The sequence below is a fragment of the Acanthopagrus latus genome, chromosome 15 (genome assembly GCF_904848185.1).
Source record: "Acanthopagrus latus isolate v.2019 chromosome 15, fAcaLat1.1, whole genome shotgun sequence".
NCBI classification, from domain to species: Eukaryota; Metazoa; Chordata; class Actinopteri; order Spariformes; family Sparidae; genus Acanthopagrus; species Acanthopagrus latus.
This window is the reverse complement of record NC_051053.1, coordinates 4,300,538-4,319,815: the sequence shown is the minus strand read 5'-3', so window position 1 is coordinate 4,319,815 and position 19,278 is coordinate 4,300,538. Positions and strand designations below refer to the sequence as shown.

The 19,278-nt window shown below is 40.8% G+C and overlaps 1 protein-coding gene across 4 annotated transcripts in view; it reads left to right on the top strand.

The window, feature by feature from the left end:
* The window catches only part of pcdh15a (protocadherin-related 15a), a 245,217-nt gene that overhangs the window by 81,559 nt on the left and 144,380 nt on the right, over positions 1 to 19,278 (top strand). For 3 of the 4 annotated variants that reach the window (XM_037124785.1, XM_037124786.1, XM_037124789.1), the window contains 2 exons: positions 12,964 to 12,978; positions 16,037 to 16,102. In XM_037124785.1, the coding sequence (XP_036980680.1) occupies positions 12,964 to 12,978; positions 16,037 to 16,102 (81 nt within the window). The remainder of the gene's footprint in view (positions 1 to 12,963; positions 12,979 to 16,036; positions 16,103 to 19,278) is intronic. The other variant, XM_037124787.1, reaches the window with a different exon arrangement.

Genomic DNA, 19,278 nt, shown 5'->3' with positions numbered 1-19,278 from the left:
AGAAAACATGGACCACCGGAGCTAGTGAAAATAGTCTGTCAGCATGCATGTGGACACTCACAGCTCTGGCCAGCAGAGAGCCACGCCCAGCCTCACCAAGCACCCCTGAAAGACAAGCAAATCAGTTTTGTTAAAAACTGGAAAAACAACACATGCAGGATTCTTTTAATTAACCCGAGCCTTCATGCATCTCGGAGTCACTGATGCGATGTCATCCTGTAGTATAGTCAGTACTGTTTCCTGTGCAGTACCACATGAATATGCTCACAAAACATACACAAAGTAAAAAACATCAGGATTTACACTCAACTTAACAAGCAGAACAGCTTTATTGTTTACTTATTTAAAGGGGCAATATACAAGATATTAGTTGACATTTTGACGTCTATTTATTATGCATGGTGAATTGAGCTAACTAGCTAACTATGCTGCTCCTTATTTGCTTTGAGTATGAATTACAAAGGTGGCCAACCCTAGTATATCGCACCTTTAAGCTAAAGGTATAGGTTTACGAAACTGTGGAAGAAAAAGCCTTTAAAATGATGGCATAATTTGACAATGCTTTACAAATAACCCCATCTTTACTATCTGCCCAATGAACTATTATTGATCCATACTCTTAAACGGATATTAAGGTGTAAATTTAGTCCATGGTCTAACACCGCTTTACATTAGTTTAGACCAGAATATCCCTTTAAAAACTGCTCTGACATTGTCTTGTGACCATTTCAAGAGGGGTGGGGTCATTCTGCCAATAATGAACATGGCTGCAGTCTGTAATTTGACCAGTTGCAGGCAGAAATAATTGCAACGGTTGGGGGAGCGACTAGAAAATTAGTGATAGTTATCCTGCGTACAAATGAGCTCTGATTGGATCCGAGTCCGACAGCAAATGACCCATGGTGTCATAGATGTAATGAGGGAGCAGAGGGTGAGAGTGAGTGTATCAGAGTTGTTGTGGTCTGAGGGCTGAGTTCGAATGTGGGTGCTGTCGTTGCCTCTCTTCACCGATCAGGGATGAAGTTGGTTTGAAGAGGGATTTTTGCCTCCAACACCACATCCGTCATCTTCTCACTCATAAGTCTCCCTGCTCTGCTCACCTCGAGGTGCCCTTGGCTGTTTTTTGTTTTTTTTTTGTCATCTGTCAATTTGTTTGTCGTCTGTCTGTCAGATGAAAACGGCACCTGGAATTGTTTGGATGGCATTGAGCTGTGGCGTGATGCACACAGTAATTTTCAGCGGGCGTCTTGGTGTCTTCCAAGTCTTCATTTAATTAGCAGGGATAGATGATAAATCTAAGACTTCAAATTAATGTGAATGTGGACACAATATGAGAAAATGGGGCTGACATTGACAGGCATTGGGATTTCTTCTCTTTAAGCGTCAAATAATTTAATTATTGCCCAGATGATTGCATTCATGCCAGGATCTTTTTAGAAATTGTTTATTGAAGCCAAAGGGGTATTTATAACCATGGTGTGTGTCTGTTTCCAGAAAAGACTGACTCATAGCTCATTCACCAAAGAGAACATGTTATTAAGCTGAGTATCTATGTGGCCGATTATTCTAAATGGCAGTGCCAGCTATTAAGAAAATTCGAGGACTGGTCTCGGTTCCTGTTTGTCTCTTCCCTCAGCATCCTGTCCCTTAATTTCTGTTCCTTTAATGCCTTTGCTGCTATCATTTGTTATTAATACGCCTTTTTTCAATGTGCCATGTTTGTATTCTCCTCTTTAGCTCGCATCATCAGTGTCTCCACTATACTTTAGGCTCTCAAAAAGACATTATCGTGTCTCTTTTATACTGCAAATGTAAACCCCACAGTGTACTTGCATGTGCATTGATCCTCGCGTGAGAGGAGACTAGTACACCCGGCAGTAACAAATGTTAATGAAAGGACAAACTTCAATCTGGAGCAGAGTGGACAGATGCACAAAGTCCATACCTCTAAATCCCTCCCCATGGCTAAACCCAGATGTTGGACAAATGCATGTCTGTGCACACCCACACACAAACATGCCCAGCTGTGTTTGTGTGTTTGTGTGTGGTGAGGTGAGGATTAGTTTATACGCCTGTAGACACTTCTACCATGTGACAGCAGCCTACCTCTCTCACACTATTTCCCTCTCTCTTCCCATCTGCACATCCATTCTGACCCACAATTGTTTGTCTATTTTTGGGATTGTCTGATTAGGGGCCAGATGTGCAGACTGTGTCTGGCTGCAGCAGAAGCCTGTGGAGTGGGGGGAGCAGCGGAGAGACAGAGGGGAAGGGGATTTTTAATCTGCCCTCCAGTAGACTGTAATCAGGCTCCGTGCAGTGCAAGGAGATAGGGGGGCTCTCTCAGTAAGGCTGGGTCCTGCGCTGCCTGGGGTTTGTACCAACAGGTCTTTAGTACATGAGAGTGTGTGTGCTGAACTCTTCACTGTGGGTGTGATTGCAACCTTTGCCCTGCTGCCTGTGTGGTTAACCTCACAGAAAAACAAAGCTAGGCTGCAATGAAGGGGAAGTCTGATGGGGAGTAGGAGGGCGAGCCTCTGCAAGGGATTACACACCAGCAAAGTAATCCCTTTCTCTCTTCCATTATCAGCCACTAATGATTTACATGATGCAGCAAGAATTCAATTCCACATCTGTTGCTTTGACATTCTCTATCACTATTGGCGTCACTACTGCTCCTCCACCCCTGTCTCCCTCACACACGTTTTCTGTCTTCACCTCCTGCCTCCCATTTGTTTTTTTCATTCCGTGCCGACATATTCTATCCCACTTGTGACCCTTAAAAATAAGTACATACACGCAATTACAGCAAGAAGCCCCAGACTTCTAATGATGAGATATTTGGAGAGAAAGAGATAAAGGGAGATAGAGGCAGTGATTGCAATCTTTGTGCCAAACATAGACACGCTGCAAGACGAAGCACACAGCACTGTCTATCTCCACATCGATTTATAGCTGTTTTTTCTTCTCGAGTAAGGCATTGGTAAATGGCTGAACACTACATGTAAAGGTGGAGTGCTGCAATATTTTTGGCTGTTCACAAAACAGGACTGACAGATTCCCAAGAACTGTTTTTTATTTGTGTTTATTTGAGTTGTGTTTGAATTCTTGGATTGTTAGCTGCCGTGATCCTTATTGCTACAGATTTGTTGTCTTGGGGAAGTGCTGTGGCATGAGATCAAAGCTGCAACATCCTCTTCACCATAAAGAAAACAAAAATTCAGATGTTTGGCTTCTCTTGCTCTGCACATTTGGAATGCATATTGCTGTTCAAGCATGTGATGTTTCCCCAAAGCAAGCCATTAGTATGTGAAGTTACTATATTTGAAATGATTTTTGAGATGAATTTTATTGCACATGTATTTTATTCGGGCACATTTTTTGCATTAATGAATTTATTTTTAATTTGCACATGTCAGTTTCATGATGGCATGATTTGCACTGTAGTGTCTCTGCAGTCAAAATGTTGCTTTTTAAAAGACCAGCATCCGTTACTAATTTTAATAATCCCAGTTAACTGTTGCATCCAAGATGTTGAGCATCCCTAAAATGAGTCATTAGGAACATCCCTACTGCAAATACCTGGGTATTTAGTCAGTCAACATGAACAGCCATAAAAAGCAAGCATTCACTCCAGAGGGGCACATTTTTTTTTCTACAATTTACAATTTATTCTGAGAAAATTAATGTCATGAAGCATAAAACTGATGTTGCAGTGTACATAGTGTTTTGTTATTTACCAGAAGGCAGGAAACCAAACTCTAAATTTTTCAGGTGGAGGGCCCCCAGACCCGTGCTTTGGTTTCAAAATCATTCCTATTTTTGAGGTCCAAAGGTTGGCAAGTATGCCTATGAAAATATGAACTGTGAGGCACAGATAAAAACAAACTTTCTTGGGCTGCAGCATCAGTAGCAACATCTTGCAGCAATCACGTGCATTTTCTTCAAAAATGCACAATTGTGTGTTTCTTTTTGTCTCAGTCTGTTACTTCCAACAAGACCAATGGCTGTAACAATTAAGGCAGACAGATCCCCATCATATTTTTAGAAGAGTTAAGCAAGTAGATAACCAGTAGAATGCTTTCTAATGGCAAGTTTGAACAGTGACGGCACTCAGAGTACCTCAGCTAACGTGTACAACACAAAGGATACAAGTGATAGAGGTTCATGAAACATATGATTAGTTTGACTATGATGACTTGAATAACTGTGCTTTTTGTACTGAACAAGTGCTGTGGATTTGTTCATTTGGTACTGCACTGAAGTGTGGATGGCAAGCAGAGCTCTGTGAAAATATGTAAGTGACATATACCTCAAAATACATCATTATATGTGAACAGTTCATAGGCGAGCTTGATTTTGATAGTCTAAGCGGACGCTGGGTATTACCCATGTATTGTTATTTGGCAGAGCCTTTGAAAATTTAACTAAATTTTTCATATCATTAATGCCAGCTTTACTCAGCAGCTCGTCATGTGTAAAAACTGACAGTAGCAGGCTAGGAAGAGCATTAGTTGCCGTATTTGACAAGCTGGCAATGAGAACATGCAAAAAACACACAGGAAAATGCTAGGATTGATAGACACATATTAACTTACAAATACAAAGGAAATGTTATAAGTAAGTTTAAAGTAAAAAACAATCGACAGAATTAGCTACACAAAAAACACTCAAACCAACATTTAATGTCTTTGAGACATGGTAAAGGAAATAGCCAGCGGAGCACACCCAGAATAAGATCAGACCTTGACTGTATGATGTGAGCTGTAATGCACAGCGCTGACAGCTAACCCCAGTAGACAACTGGCCCAGGCCTCCTTACTGTAACACAGAATGCTCATCTGTTTTGACCTGCTGTCTCCCCATGAGCAGCCATTACCTGGCAGTGTGTGACACTGGACAGCTGCCCTTTGTCTGTCTCACTGGCTTTTGCCAATCCCGACTGGACCTGTCTCAGAATGCCTCTCTGCCTAACTGGACATGGATCCATGCAAAATAAACTCCATCAATCCAACTGGGAAATTACGCAGTGCCCTGTTTGCTCTGTCTCCGCTCATCCCTTGTCCTCGGCTGCTCGCCACTCTAGGGATTAGTCATAACTGTAACCTCCAACCTTGAAGTTCTAAGTGGACGCTGGTCAAACCAGAGGTCAGAAGATAACGCTACCCCAGGTGGACCACTCATGTTGTGGCTGAAAGAAGAAATATGATCTCATTGGGAAGCTTTCCATAGGTGTTGTTAATATTATCTTATCATAACACAGGGCCTGTTATTTATATGAAAGGGCAGACGTATTTATGATCGCACATGGACACACAGTATGAGACGTTTTACGACGAGAGGAACCTTGACTTGGCAGGTTGCCATCCATCTAAAGGATGAGAAATTAGATCCTACTGTACTGCTTCTGCCCTTTTCTCAAGAATCTTTCTCCTTCTACCTCATTCTTTGCTACGTCTCCTTTGACGTATTTTAATGAGTGTCTGCCCACCTCCAGAGCGCTCAAGTGTGCTTTCGCTGCAGTTTGCAAACTGATTTGAATTGCTTATTTTTCTGAACAAGACACGTCCGATCCTTATGTAGGTGTGTTGTAAAAGTTGTGCCGGATTGATTTAGGCATTGCAGCCTCCTGGACCATGTTAGTTGTCCTTTAAAGCCCTTTTTTCTCCACCTTTTTAAGTCCTGCACTCTCAGGAAGCAGCCCGTTTGATTTATTGGTTGCTAAAAAGGGGCTTTTGCGGATGAAGCCACAGGAAAGCCAAAGCTGTTGAATCGTGTGGCAGGTAAAGATGCCTTTTGTAACTAAATGTCAGTGAGCAGAATTCATCTTGCCGATGCCTTGTTCCTCCAGTAATATAGGGGTTGATGAGCTGCCTTGTAAAAACTGAAGTTGTAAAGACTCAAGACACTTGCGAAGTACGATGAAAGCTTCTATTCTTTCAATATAGGAGTATATAAAGACCCTTTGCATTTCCCAAACACCCACTAGATGCCTATGATCTTTCGTTTTTTACCACTGCATGTGCAAAAATGAATCTCAATTAGTAAATTAAGTGAATGATCACTTTATATTAAATATATATATATATATATATATATATATATATATATATCAGGAATTAATCTAAGGAAAAGCTGGATGGTTGTATTGACAGCTATGGGAAATGCTTGGAGAATACCCAGCGCATCTATGTCACATGACTGCTGATTAAGAAATTCCTCCAGAAAATTCAGAGAGTAGGATAACATTTTTTTTCTCAAATGTTTGAAGGGGTTAATAATATTGTGTCCAAACACACACTCTCTAAAGTGTGATGTATCATCATGTGGAGGCATTTCTTTGTCAGAAGTCATAGGATGTTGGATGTCTCCATGTATCTCCCATAGACTTAGACATATTACCCATTCATTCCTTTTAGGTTCCTTGATTGTATTTGCATTGTGTGATCATCTCTGCTCAGAATAAAAAAAATGTGTTTCCACAACGTGATTGAAGCTTTCTTCTATCATTTCTATCATTTCCAATGGATTCTCCTGTCAGACAAGCAGTAATTGTGTTTTACAGCCTCAAGTCAAGACTGTTGGGTTGATTCATGAAAAGATTTCTTGGCGAAATGTTAATATTCAAAGATGCTATTGTCGCTGGAAAAGATCACTGAAGTGTACATGAGCTGATTAGCTATTACTGACTGAATGCTGCTCTCGACGATTCCCCCTCTTTTTTTTTAAATCCCTTTCTCACATGGTGCAACATACCAACAAATCAAAGGTAGCCTGCAGTGCTCCTGCAGTGTGAGATAAAAATAAGTTGTTTGGTTTTGTTTTTTCATATATGTTTGTCTCTTTTGAGAACAGGAATATGGATAAAACATGTGGAAAGGAAATAAAAGCCACATTTTGAATTCAATAGACAACATTGTGTCTTTTATATACAAAACTGTAGTTGATGAACAGCAAAGTGATTCACAATGTAGCACATTGATCCTGAGAAGACATTTCAACACAGTCCCAGATCTTCTTAAACACATTTCCTCTATCTTCATTTTCAAATCTCAAATCTCTTCTGATGTCATGTGTTTGACATTTCAACATGTCTTCTCGATTTAACGCACTTGTAGCATAGATTTTTTTTGCAATCATCACTTCAACCAAACCGCCATTTCTGCATACCTATTTGCAAGAGATAACAAACTAGTAACTCCTAGATTAACCCTAACCATGTCAGTTCCCACCGCCTCCTAAAAACTTCTGAGATAGGATGAAGCATATTTTTCCAGTATGTGTTAAATTAACTGCATGACCAAAGATAATGAGTTAGATTGCTGACCACAGAATTTCATGGGTTGCAAATGGGTGAAACGGCAGTAAAAAAATAAAATTGCTCACTTTTCACTGGAGTGAAAGAGTCTGTGAAAGTTTTAAACTGTATAATATTATGTTTGATATATGCAGAACAAATACATATACATTCCAGACATTCATCCCAGCTTTATTTATAAGTTCTACACTGAGCTCCTCCACCCATGTCTGTTTGACTCTTGCTGTGAGGGAAGTAAAACAAAGGAGAACACCCTGCAGAGTAACAGGTTCAAATGTATTTACCACCTCCAGTTACTAGAGATGCTAGATGAAAATAGGTTTAAGCAGATAATTGTCTCTTTTAAGTCATGTTCCCTTGGTAGTGCAACATTTATAGAATTAACATCAAACAATTACATCGAACTGGACTTCATTATTTGGGCTCTACCTTTGTCTCCCTATCTATTATCTGTGGATTTGCCGAACACCTTGTGTAATCTTACAGATGCTTAGATTTTACAAAAGCAAATATCATTTTCTTCTAATTATCAGAGATCCAGTCTCCTGAGAGGAAGCCAGTTAAACCATCCAGACTCAGTTCAGTCTGCTTGTTGGTCAGTATTTCATTCCCTGTCAGTGGTACTTTCTGCTCATTTAACAAATACGCACAATAACATGCATATTGGGGATGCAACTATCAATAGTTTACACTTAACTTGTCTGTGGTCAGCTGTGGGGATGAACATGGAACCAGTGTCATCATGCAGAAACATCACGTGGGGAAACGTTTTTGCAAGGGATTGGGAGAATGGATTTAGATTTATAAGGAACATTACTGGGAAGCAAAAGAATGGCAAAAAAAAATAATAATAATAATTTTTCTTTCGACTAGGCAATTAGTTGGTCATTAGTTGCAGTTTTTGTTGAGTTCTTGTTTTTCTTGGTTTTTGGATAATTTCAGCTTTTTGTTAATGAATATAAATATGTTCAGTTTCTTAGTCCTGCCTGCCCTCCTGTGTGTTTCTGCAACTTTTCATGAAGTGTAACACATATTATGATCAAAACAATCTTCATTCACACATTAAATGTGAGCTACTGTTGATGACTACGAGAGCAGTGGTGAGTAAACAAGGGATCAAGTGTGGCTGGGCTCAGCCTTACAGATGGGATGAGGAGCTCATAGACCCACGGGGAACTCTCAGTAGAGCTGCTGCTCCTTCAAAGGAGCCAGCTGATGTGGTTGGTCATCTGATAAGGATGCCTCCTGATAGCCTCTCTTTGGAGGTTTTTCCGGGCGTGACCAACTGGGAGGAGACCCTGGGGCTGGCCCAGAACTTGCTGGAGGGATTAAATATCTGATCCAGCCTGGGACAACTCAGGATCCTCCAGGAGCACTCTGAATTCAGTATGAGCTGATCTTGCATTCTTTGATCTCATGAACCCTTCTGGTTGTCATCATCTCAAGCTACATTTTCAGTTCCTGGTCAGGCAAAGCACTACCCACTGATTGTCTGTTCAACATTATTATTTTTTATTATGTCAGAGATGCTCACAAGTCATTTTTTGTAAATCCAAGTCGAGTCTCAAGTCTCTTGTGGTTATGAGTGTTCTATCATTTGCTGCGTGTCATCTTGTCTGATTAAAATATAAAATAGTTTTATCTGTCGCTTGCAATTGCAAATACAAACAAATCTGAAATGTAAAAAAGGACTGTACTCATACTTAATTAAGACAGAGCATCAATTATCAGTATTTTACTTATTGGCTGGATAGCACAACCTTCTCATGCTTAACATGTTCAGTGTATTTATTAATGAATGATAATTCTGAACTTAAATTGAACTGACCCCTTGCATGCTGTTGATGTTGAGTTAACATGTTGGCGGACTGTCCATAGGTGACCAAGTTACTGACCAATCCAGGTGTGTTGTCAGGTGCCTGATAAAGTCTGATGTGGTTGACCAATCATCCTTTATATTCATTCCAATGTTGCATTTGCTGATTCCTTTGTTTCTGCCTTGTGTTTAGTTCCTGTATGCAAAGCTTATGACAAACGGGAGAGCAGCAGCAGTTGGTGTGCTTGTCGACGTAATGCTGTTGTCATATGCGGCCACGTGCAGCAGAAGCATAAGGTTAGGCATGAGGGAATGATGTTGAGCTTGTCAGACATTTTCTTTATGTTGAAGTGCCAAAAAAAAAAATAAAATAAGTAAAGATTGTTCACATGTACCAATTCTCAAGGATGGATGGATGGATACAGTACAGTACAAATAGAATCTTTCTTTCATCCAGTAGTACATAATGTTTCACCACTAGTTTCCTGTTTTGTAATGGTATTGATTTATATCAGGACCATGTCCAACAGCTCTCTCTAATAAAGACAAGCTCAAGCATTCACCACTCATTATACAAAACAACTATTCACTTTTATTCAAGTTGATAAGTGGAACATACTGTCTGTGTGTGAATAACAAACCCACAACCCCGAGCTTGTTGTGAACATACTTCAGGTAGTAAGCTTCACACTAAGTGAGTAAGACTTTAAGAGATGTATACCAAACTACATATATTTCCTGTGCGCACATTTCCATAGTATTTTATAATAAAAAAGCTTGCCTCTCAATCTGCTGCACCACATTACTTTTGGTTCTCAGGCTTTTTTTTTTTCTTTCTAAATTGCGAATGAAGCTTTTCCGGATGGGTCATGCTCTTCCAGATAAGTGGATTAAACTATAAGTAGTTTTCCAATCATGTATGTTTACTCTGTGTATGTGTGTGTGTACACAATATTTGTGTGTAAAGGTCTGCTTTGCCCTTTTGAGTGCTGCAGGAGGAGGATTATTGTTTCGGGAGGCTTTTAAATGGAAGGAGAGCTTGTTGTACAATGTCATTAGAAAATATCACCTGCTGCTCTAAGGTGTACATTTGGAAAGAAATGGGGGTCGTTTTAATTTTGTAGTGAACATGACTGAACAGACACAGTTTGTGTGCATGTATTCACGTGCTTGTGTATGTGTGTGTCAAACATTCGCCCTGACCTGGAGGGCAAAACAGTAGACCTAGACAGGGGCTCATGCAGGGTTTTGCTTAGAGACACGGCAAAAGCCAGAAAATTTCCTCTTGCACAGTTATTTAGATCAGCTGTAGAATAGGAAAGATATAGATGTTAACTGCAAGTGTCGGGCACTTGCAAACAGTATACAGCCCCTGCTGCGGTATTTCAGCCATTATAAACAGCCAGGTCCCTGTCAGAGCTCAACTTTGACATTTAGGTGTACCTTTTGGAGAATCTCTCACCTTATACTGCTGCCAGGGTGAACGCTTATAAACGTATGGACCTTTATATGTATTTACGGTCAGGGTGAGTAAATAATGAAGTTCTTCATTGTAAAAGCAAAGGCGAGTACTAATCAACTCACACTAGATGTTGAACTTTATTGTATTAATTGTATTATTGTACTTTAACCCCGAGCATCACCCAAACAAAGCTTGTCAGTCTAAACACAAGCTTAAATGTGTAAAGCGATTTCAAAATCCCTGCATTCTGAGTTTATTTGCAGCTAAAGCAGCTCCTCAGCTAACTAGCTAACTTAAATTCATTAAGGGCAGGTGGTCGCCTCGATACATGACAACAAACCACATCAAAACGATTACAAAGAGATGTGACTCATGGCTAAACATACGATGATTAATAAAAGTATATACTTGTGTTTACGCAAGCTTAACTTTGATGAAGTTCGCTGCAAGTTCATGTGTATATGGAAAGCTGGCAGTGTTCTCCCTCCCCGGGGACAGAGGTTCGTCTTATGGCGCAAATCCACAATTATCTCCTCTCTGGGTTTTCTCTGTCGAAAGGAATTTAGTAGAAGCAGAACCCAGGCTTGTGTCCTCTTCTCTTAGTGCATCCGATACCATAGCAGCTATCTGGCATTTTGGCAAAAGGAAACTGGATCCAAACAAAACGTATCACTTGTTTCCTATGCTGATGTGCAGCGGGGTAGGATCTTTTGCGCCCTGAGGGGGCGTTCCCCTGTGAGCGTGACCTCACGTGAAAACTGTTAATAGGACTGTTTGCGCTGTGAATGGAGGCACAATTCCTTATCTCTGCTTGGTCCTGCCTATTGTCTTCAAAGTAAACTCTTCCCTTCACTTTCTCACCGACTACCATGACTACCGCTTAAAGCTACATGCACACATGCACACACGCAGGTACACTCGTATGCACACATTTGTATCCGAGCACACACATGCAAAACTGACAAAGCAGACTGTCTGCGATCCCCTGAAAAGCTCCTCTAAATGACCGCGAGCAACTTTTATTTCGCACACGCTCACACACGTGCATGCTCTTCTTACCTCACACGGATATTGTTCTGTCAGAGCAGATTTGCATACTTATTTTGATGTTGCTTGTTGTTTATGCCTCAGATTATGTAGTGTGATCCACTCGCCTTGTTCATTTTGTCGCTATTAAAGGAAACCCTCATCCTGCTGTTCTGTCAGCAGAAGGGTACAGATGCATTAATTGCTATAAAATCATAGAACTTTTAAAACAAGCAGTGAATACACCTGAGGAATTAGCAGTACAAGATGAGCATGTGTTGATAATTTATCCTCAAGGAATTTTAGATTAGAAAAAGGTGGTACATTCTTCCCCAACTTATTGGCTTGTACTGACAGAGGAATGTTGACAGCCAGTCACATATGGAGCAAGATGCGGCTGTACGTCAACTCTTTCTAAATGACAGCTTAAATTAGAAGAAAAAATGAAAATGATTCAGAAATCAATGACAGAAAACACAACATACTCTGTACCTTAGCCTCAGGTTTTCATTGCCTTTTAATTGCTAATTATTGTGCATATCTGCACTTGATGATTAAAAATGCAGCGACACAACATCCTGAGGTTTTTTATCTCTGATTAGTATGCACTTCTAAAGCCCCACATTAGCGAAGTCTCAGGGGCATGCATATTTAATGAGAAAAAACTATCAGCTGTTTTGCACCTGGCAACAGGTGCTCATTGCACAACAAAAGTCACGCAACAGAAGCCGTGGCCGGGAAACCTTATAGTGCTGACTATTGATGTGGTGTCACTGACCATGTGTCCTTTTTTTCCTACTCATATCTGATTACATGTAATGTTAGCAGACACCACCTGACAACACGCTGCTTAAGATTCAGTATCTAATGAGATGGAGGCAGAGCGATTTAAGAAGGAGAGATAGGAGGAGATAACTCACATGTGGGTGCACATGCTGGTTTTTTTTTTGTTATTTTGTTTTTTTTCCAGATCACATGATACCACTTAATTTAGCAAGGGATATTGTTTTAGTTTTTTAATTGATTAGTATTTGCAATGCATCCCACCATTTCTCTCATGGAAAAATGTCAGCTGACAGCTAGGGGCAGCAAGAAGACATTCGCTGGCCATATTTGTTAAAACTGTGTGTGGTTCATTAACATACGTTTCTCAAATGGAGGCTTTTATATTCCTGAAACTGCCTGTCTTTCCCCCTGTTTTCTAATACCTGTTCTTTTCCAAAAGGGCATTCTCCTTTTCTAACATCGGAGCTGTTCCTCAACCAACTCTTTCATGCTTTTCTTTTCTTCCATGCTTCTGCTCTGCTTCCCTCTGGCTCCACTAACCCCTGACCTCTGCAGACTGGCAGTATGAGGGTAAGAGGGCAAACATTGGTTGTCTATTCTCCTTTTATTTCATCACGTCCCTATATCCTCTTTCACTGTTTCCCTCCACCTCCCTCTTACTCGCTCCTCTTCTCTGTCTTCCACATTGAAAGACATTTAATCTTGAACTTTTCTCACGTCAGCTGCCGAGCGAGCTGCCTTGCAGCGCCTGTTCCTCCACGCTAGACACCTCCCTTCCTCCTGTCTCCACCACTCCACCTCTCCTGCTGCCCCATCTGGTGCTGTCTGTCAAGCTGCCATTACCTGTGTCCCATGTGCTCGTACCATCTAGCTGCTGCGACCTCCATCTGTGAAGCTGCTCTCGTCAGTGCTCTGCTTATGATGTCGCCACATGCTTTGTCCACCCTGTTTGTCTGGTGTCAGTGTCGTGCAGTCCATTCCTGTTGATGTTTGTGCTGTAGCAGTCATCGATGCTTCCTGCTATAAAAAGATGTGTCAGCGTGACAGCTTATGGCATGGCAGAGAGACACAGAAAGAACGTTTTGAGTTTTATATGCTCAGACCAATGAAATATTTACAGTGCCAGCATGATTTTGCTATGTTGTTCTAGCATTGCTGTCAACTATATTCAGACAATGCTGTGTATCAGTTCAGAAGTATTGGCCGTGAAATGCACCTAACATTTCTACTTACTAATGCCTCAGCGTACACTGTAACTAGCATTTAAAAGCTTGAGCTGATCTCAGTGGAGATAGTTTTACCTACTTTATATATAAAATAAAGTACTCTGGGGTCCAGCGAGGATTAACTGGGAAAAGGATGAGTTCTGCCATCACGCAAATATGAAAATGTGGTCACTGTCTACTCGCACTTATGCCATGGGTCCAAGAAGTTTCAATGTCCACAAATAATTTCTGGAGCTTCAGAGCAGTGTTGCAGCATACACAATTGAAGTAGGTGGGGACTTGTTTAAAAAAAATGAAACAGCTGAAGGAAATACAATTAAATGAAATGTACTCTATACAGCTTGTCCAGCATAATCTCTGGAAAGGTCTCTGGAAACCCCCCAGTCCTAAATTGAAAAGATGTTGCTTATACCCCATTTTTAACCTGTACATTTTCACTGTAGCTAAGCTAAAGAAGTTTTACACTTTCTTTATGCATCTACTTTTATATCTATTTATTTTGTTATTTATCTATTTATTTGTCTATTTATTTATATATCTATCCACTTTATTACCTTAATAGAATGCTGCAATGCTGTTTTGCTGTAAAGCTCCTGAAATGTGGATTGCAAAAGTAACCCTTCAACCTAGTTTCCGTTGGCATGGGTGCGAGTAGATGACTAAATTTGCGTTTTTAGGTAATCATATCCTTTTCCCAGTCATGTCGTTGTTATGGATACAGTAAATGTGTCTCATGAAACTGTTAAAACCTTTTAAGTGACCCTAAGTAGAGCCTGTTTTTGTACTTACAAGCCACTACTAACTAAAATGTAAAATGTAAAATGTAAAAACTTAGATATTTAGAAATTGTAAATAAGTCTTAATAATGTTTCCAATTTAAAGTCCAAAAACCAATGATTCTTAATTTTATGTCATAGATAAGAGAAAAGCACCAAGCCCCTTTTAAAAAGAATACTTGAATAACTAATGTTAACGTAATTGCCAAATAATACCGTCAAAATTCCTTTATTTCAATTTTTGTAGAAGCTGCAGTCTGCAGATTTTCAGAAACAAACTCCTAAATACATGAAGTGAGGTAAAAATAGTGCTGGGCGGTATGACCAAAAAAGTATATTATGGTATTTTTCAAAATTCTAACCGTTTCATGGTATATGACTGTATTTTTATTTTTTTTTCATGCATAATCAGGTGCTCACAGCATCCCCCATTAGATAGATTTAGGTAAAGGCTGCACTCTGCCGCGCTGTCTATCTGAAAGTATACCTGTGACGTAGAACATATGCATCGGAAGAAATGTGGCGACACTTGATAGATTTACTTAATTATAGACCCTTGGCCCATATTCTCGCCTCCTCAGTCAAACACACACTGATGTTAAACCTCCACTATTAAAGGAAGTGTGCATCGGAGCGCCTTGAGGTAGCTGCCTCAAGCAACAGACAGCTGACAGGAAGCAGGTCAAGCTTGTCTTCAAAATAAGAGCTCTTCATTGCACCCCATTGGAGTTTAGAACTGGGTTCCTAGCAGGGGGCTTTTAATTTGAAAGTAGCGACCGTTAGTAGCTTGCAGTTACAACAGCAAACTGACAGCTACAGAGACCCAGGAGATGCTAGCATCTCCCGGATCTCAGCGGCTTTCCAGTTGCTCATCTTGACATCCGTGGATGAAGTCATGAACTGCAATGCCTATCATAGCCATATTCACTGTAATGTAACACTAGGGCACAACTGTTTACCCTCACCACACCTCGCGGTCACACCATGCCTGGTTAGAAATGCAACATTAACGCTGATCGGTGATTACGGTAGGGAACAGATCGACTACAGACACATACTTTATATGACCCCACTTCCAAAAAAACAAACTCTCCCTTTAAGGTAGGGAACAGACCGACTATAGATATGTACTTTATATGACCCCACTTAAAAAAAACTAAAACCAACTATCCCATTTAAAAGGGTCCAGTCTGGAATGTCGCACGGCGCGGTGTAACGTTCCGGACGTTGTGGAATCAAATACAACAGCATGGCGCTATATTAAAAATTCATATCATAACGAAAATATACACCAGTATTTGGTGTGAGCCGGTATACCGCCCAGCACTAGGTAAAAAGTATGCTATCTCCTTCTGAAATGTTGTAGCATAAAAAAATAATTACTCAAATACAGTCCAAGAATTTAACTTGAGAATAGTTCTTCAATAAAAGTATTTAATTACTTTCCAAAACTGACACACATCAACAGTTTAGACTTAATACTTGATCTATAATCCTTAATTTTGTTATTTTCATAAGCTGCCATGAGCCACAGTACACTGTTGGTGTTACATAGAAAACTATTCAAAAACAAAGAGGAATTGAGCTTCTTCTTTGCTAATTTTCTTTTTCTTTGTGCATATGCAGAGTGTAAGCTGTCCAGACCAGGCCCCCCTGCAACCATAGTGACCATCGATGAGGAGAGCCCCAATGGTATGTACCAAATAACTTCCCAGCTTGTGCCCTTCACTTATTGTTGCTCCACTTCATTCTTGCACTTTGCAATGGCAAATGCTTCTGCACTCGAGTGGATTACACTGTTGGATTGTCTCTGTGTACTACGGGGAATTTAGCTTTGGTAATGCAGTACCTATTAATACTTCCCCTGCTGGGATTGCTCAGTGTTGTGATAGGGTACCGTCGCTCAGCTTATGGCTCTTGGGGCAGGCTGGTTGGGAGATGTTTTGTCAGACATGCTGGATTGCCATTTTGGTTGTATATTCAATTAAATATAAATACATTCTACTTGTTCTTGCTTGTGTATATTTGTTCTGCTCTCCCAGGGTAACTGGGAAGTGTGGCGTGTGTTTGTGCATGTCTGGATGAGTGAATACAGATGGTGTTTGGCATGCAGACATGACATGGGGTTCCATTAATGAGTAGTCTGTTCCCTGCACAGGGCTGCCTCTACTGTGCTATACCTGTGCTGCATGAGTCATTGTACCATGACTTGAGCGGGTCAGTTGAAACTATTCTTCCCCCACTTTTCTTTTCTTAAATTCATCTCCTCCTGGCCTCATAATCACCTGCACCCACTTCTCAGCTCTCTCTAGAAACCGCCTCTCTTTTCTTCTTGTGTGTCTTCGCTGAGTTTTGAGCATTTACCATCTGCGCTTTCTTGATGACTACATGTGTTCTTGTGAATGCCTGTGTGTGTGTGTGTGTGTGTGTGTGTGTGTGTGTGTGTGTGTGTGTGTGTGTGTGTGTGTGTGTGAGAGAGAGAGATAGGGAGTGTTTACTGCTGCTCGGGGAGGAGCTACGCGTGTCATACGTTCACTAAGGGAATGAGAAATGCGTTTCCCCTAAATGGAGCAGGTGTGTGTTTGTCTCATTCGGTTCTCCCTGCAGATATTACTATTGCAGGTTAATAGAGTTTAATGAGCAGCTCTCACTGAAGGTAGAATCCAGAGCTTGTTTATACAATCACAACACTGTTTTGCAGATGCTCCACTTGCCTGCTGTATGTGCTCTAGGCACTGCTTTGTGTGTGTCTTGGAGAGAGACACCATGTGTGCGCGCACATATGCATACACCGTATGGGCATATTTGTATCCCAAGAGTACAATTGGGTGACTCTGTGTCAGATGAGGCTGCCATTCGTCATTGCAATAGCCTCCAATCCCGGTTGTCATACTGTCTCACCTACTCCTTCCTCTCTGTGTGCGCAGCTGTGATTTGGGGCTTTGATCGATTGTCGGGGGAATGTGTGAGATGGAGGTAGCCAAGCCTGCATCCGAAGCCTCCCTCGGCCCACATGCGCCGATGCTCTGTGTGTGAGGGATTTGCGCTAATCTTCCCTATAAAGCACCCATTTACCTGGGATATGGGTCTCTTCTGGTTGCACCGTCCTTTTATTTATCTCTCCTTGATGAAACAGCCCAGTAATGGAATGTAAAACAGGCAACCCGCCGTTATTGACCAAAGCAATTATCCTTCTAAATGTGTTTCATCTCTTCTGTTCTGTCACACAGAAACCACACAAATGGCACATAATAAGATTGCGTCTTTTTGAGATGCAATTCGTTCACGTCAGTGAATGGAGGAGCAAACAACATAATCACTCGTCTGTCTGGCCTCGTGTGGTCGAGGTCAGGAAAGATAGACAAACAAATAAATTTGAAATCCTGTTTCACTTTTGTTCCTGAGAAGAACTAATTCAACACCAGTTTGATGGGACAAGGAAATGCATGGTTCCCTGTGGGAGACTCACAGAATATGATGACATTTGCAACTATCAAGGCACTATATTTTGTCAGCAGCTCATATATTTATTGTCTTGGGTGGAATCGTATTTGACTCAGTTAAGAGAATGAACCCTGGCACAGACATTGAGACATAATCCAGTTTTCTTTGTTCTAGCTTGTTTTTCATTTTAAGCGTTCTGTGTTTGGTTTCCGCTTTGGAAACAGAAAGTCATGTGGGGATAGCTACCCAGTTGCTCAAATGAAGCGTTACATGTTTAGTTTATCCAAGCTGCTGCTTCTGCAGACCCACTGACAGGTGCCATACACAGCATATAAAGTCTCCCTTGAATAGTAGATTTCAAATTGGCGTAACAAAGCTTGGTTTCTATAGGCTCCTTTGCTTATTAAGCCTATGAGCTATATCCAAAAGAATTGAATCCGATTAAAGAGATTTCTGTCTTATAGGAAAAGGGGGGGCTGGATATGAGGAGGGTGGGAGGGAGAGAGAGATAGAGAGATAGAGAGAGAGAGAGAGAGAGAGAGAGAATTTTTTCATTGATAGAAAGCTTTCTACAACAGCGGTGGGAAATCAGTGTGTCCATAAATGAGGATGCCGTCTCCTCGCTTTTATCTTGTCTCCGCAAATTCATGATTTCTATCAACCGTTGCCTGAAGCATGTGAGGATCCGCTCACCCCTCTGCATATTGAGCAACAGCTTATAGGAAATCAGAAACGAGTGTTGCTGAAGGGCTTTATAAAAAAGAAGCAGTGTGGCATTCTTTTATGTGGTGTATCTGCCAAGGTAGATTCACTCTCAGTGCTGTTAAATCATTGTGTCTTGAGGAAGGCTGACATCCTCATGAATGAGGCAATCAGAAGAAAAGTCCTCCATGGGCTGATGATGCAAGTTATCGTATCAGTTACTAAAATACAAGATTGACCTCAAACATTACCCCCTGGATACGCTGAATGTTCAAAATACACTGTCTGATGGGTAATCCAACCTATAACCCTAACACATCATTGGAGAGGAATGCAGTCCGGTGTTGGGTTTAGCCATGGGTCAATTTAGTCTCCCCACATCATCATAGTTTTCATTTGCTAGGACTAAGATTGGTATGTAAAACTGTTTAATGCTTAAATTTGTGCTGCAAGAAACGCACTTAACAAGTATTTGCATTGGCCATGGTCCAACTTCAGCCTCTAGCCACTATATGTACCTAGAATTACGGTAAATGTGTTGACAGTCTCTGTTTTTAATTAATTATTAGCTTTCCATTAAAGGTCCCATATTGTAGAATGTGCGATTTCCTGTCTTTTTTATATATATAAAGCAGGTTGATGCTTAATACTGTGAAAATATCAAAATGGTCACTCCCCAGCCAAATGCACAATCCATTTTCAGAAACAGTTTTCAAATGAAT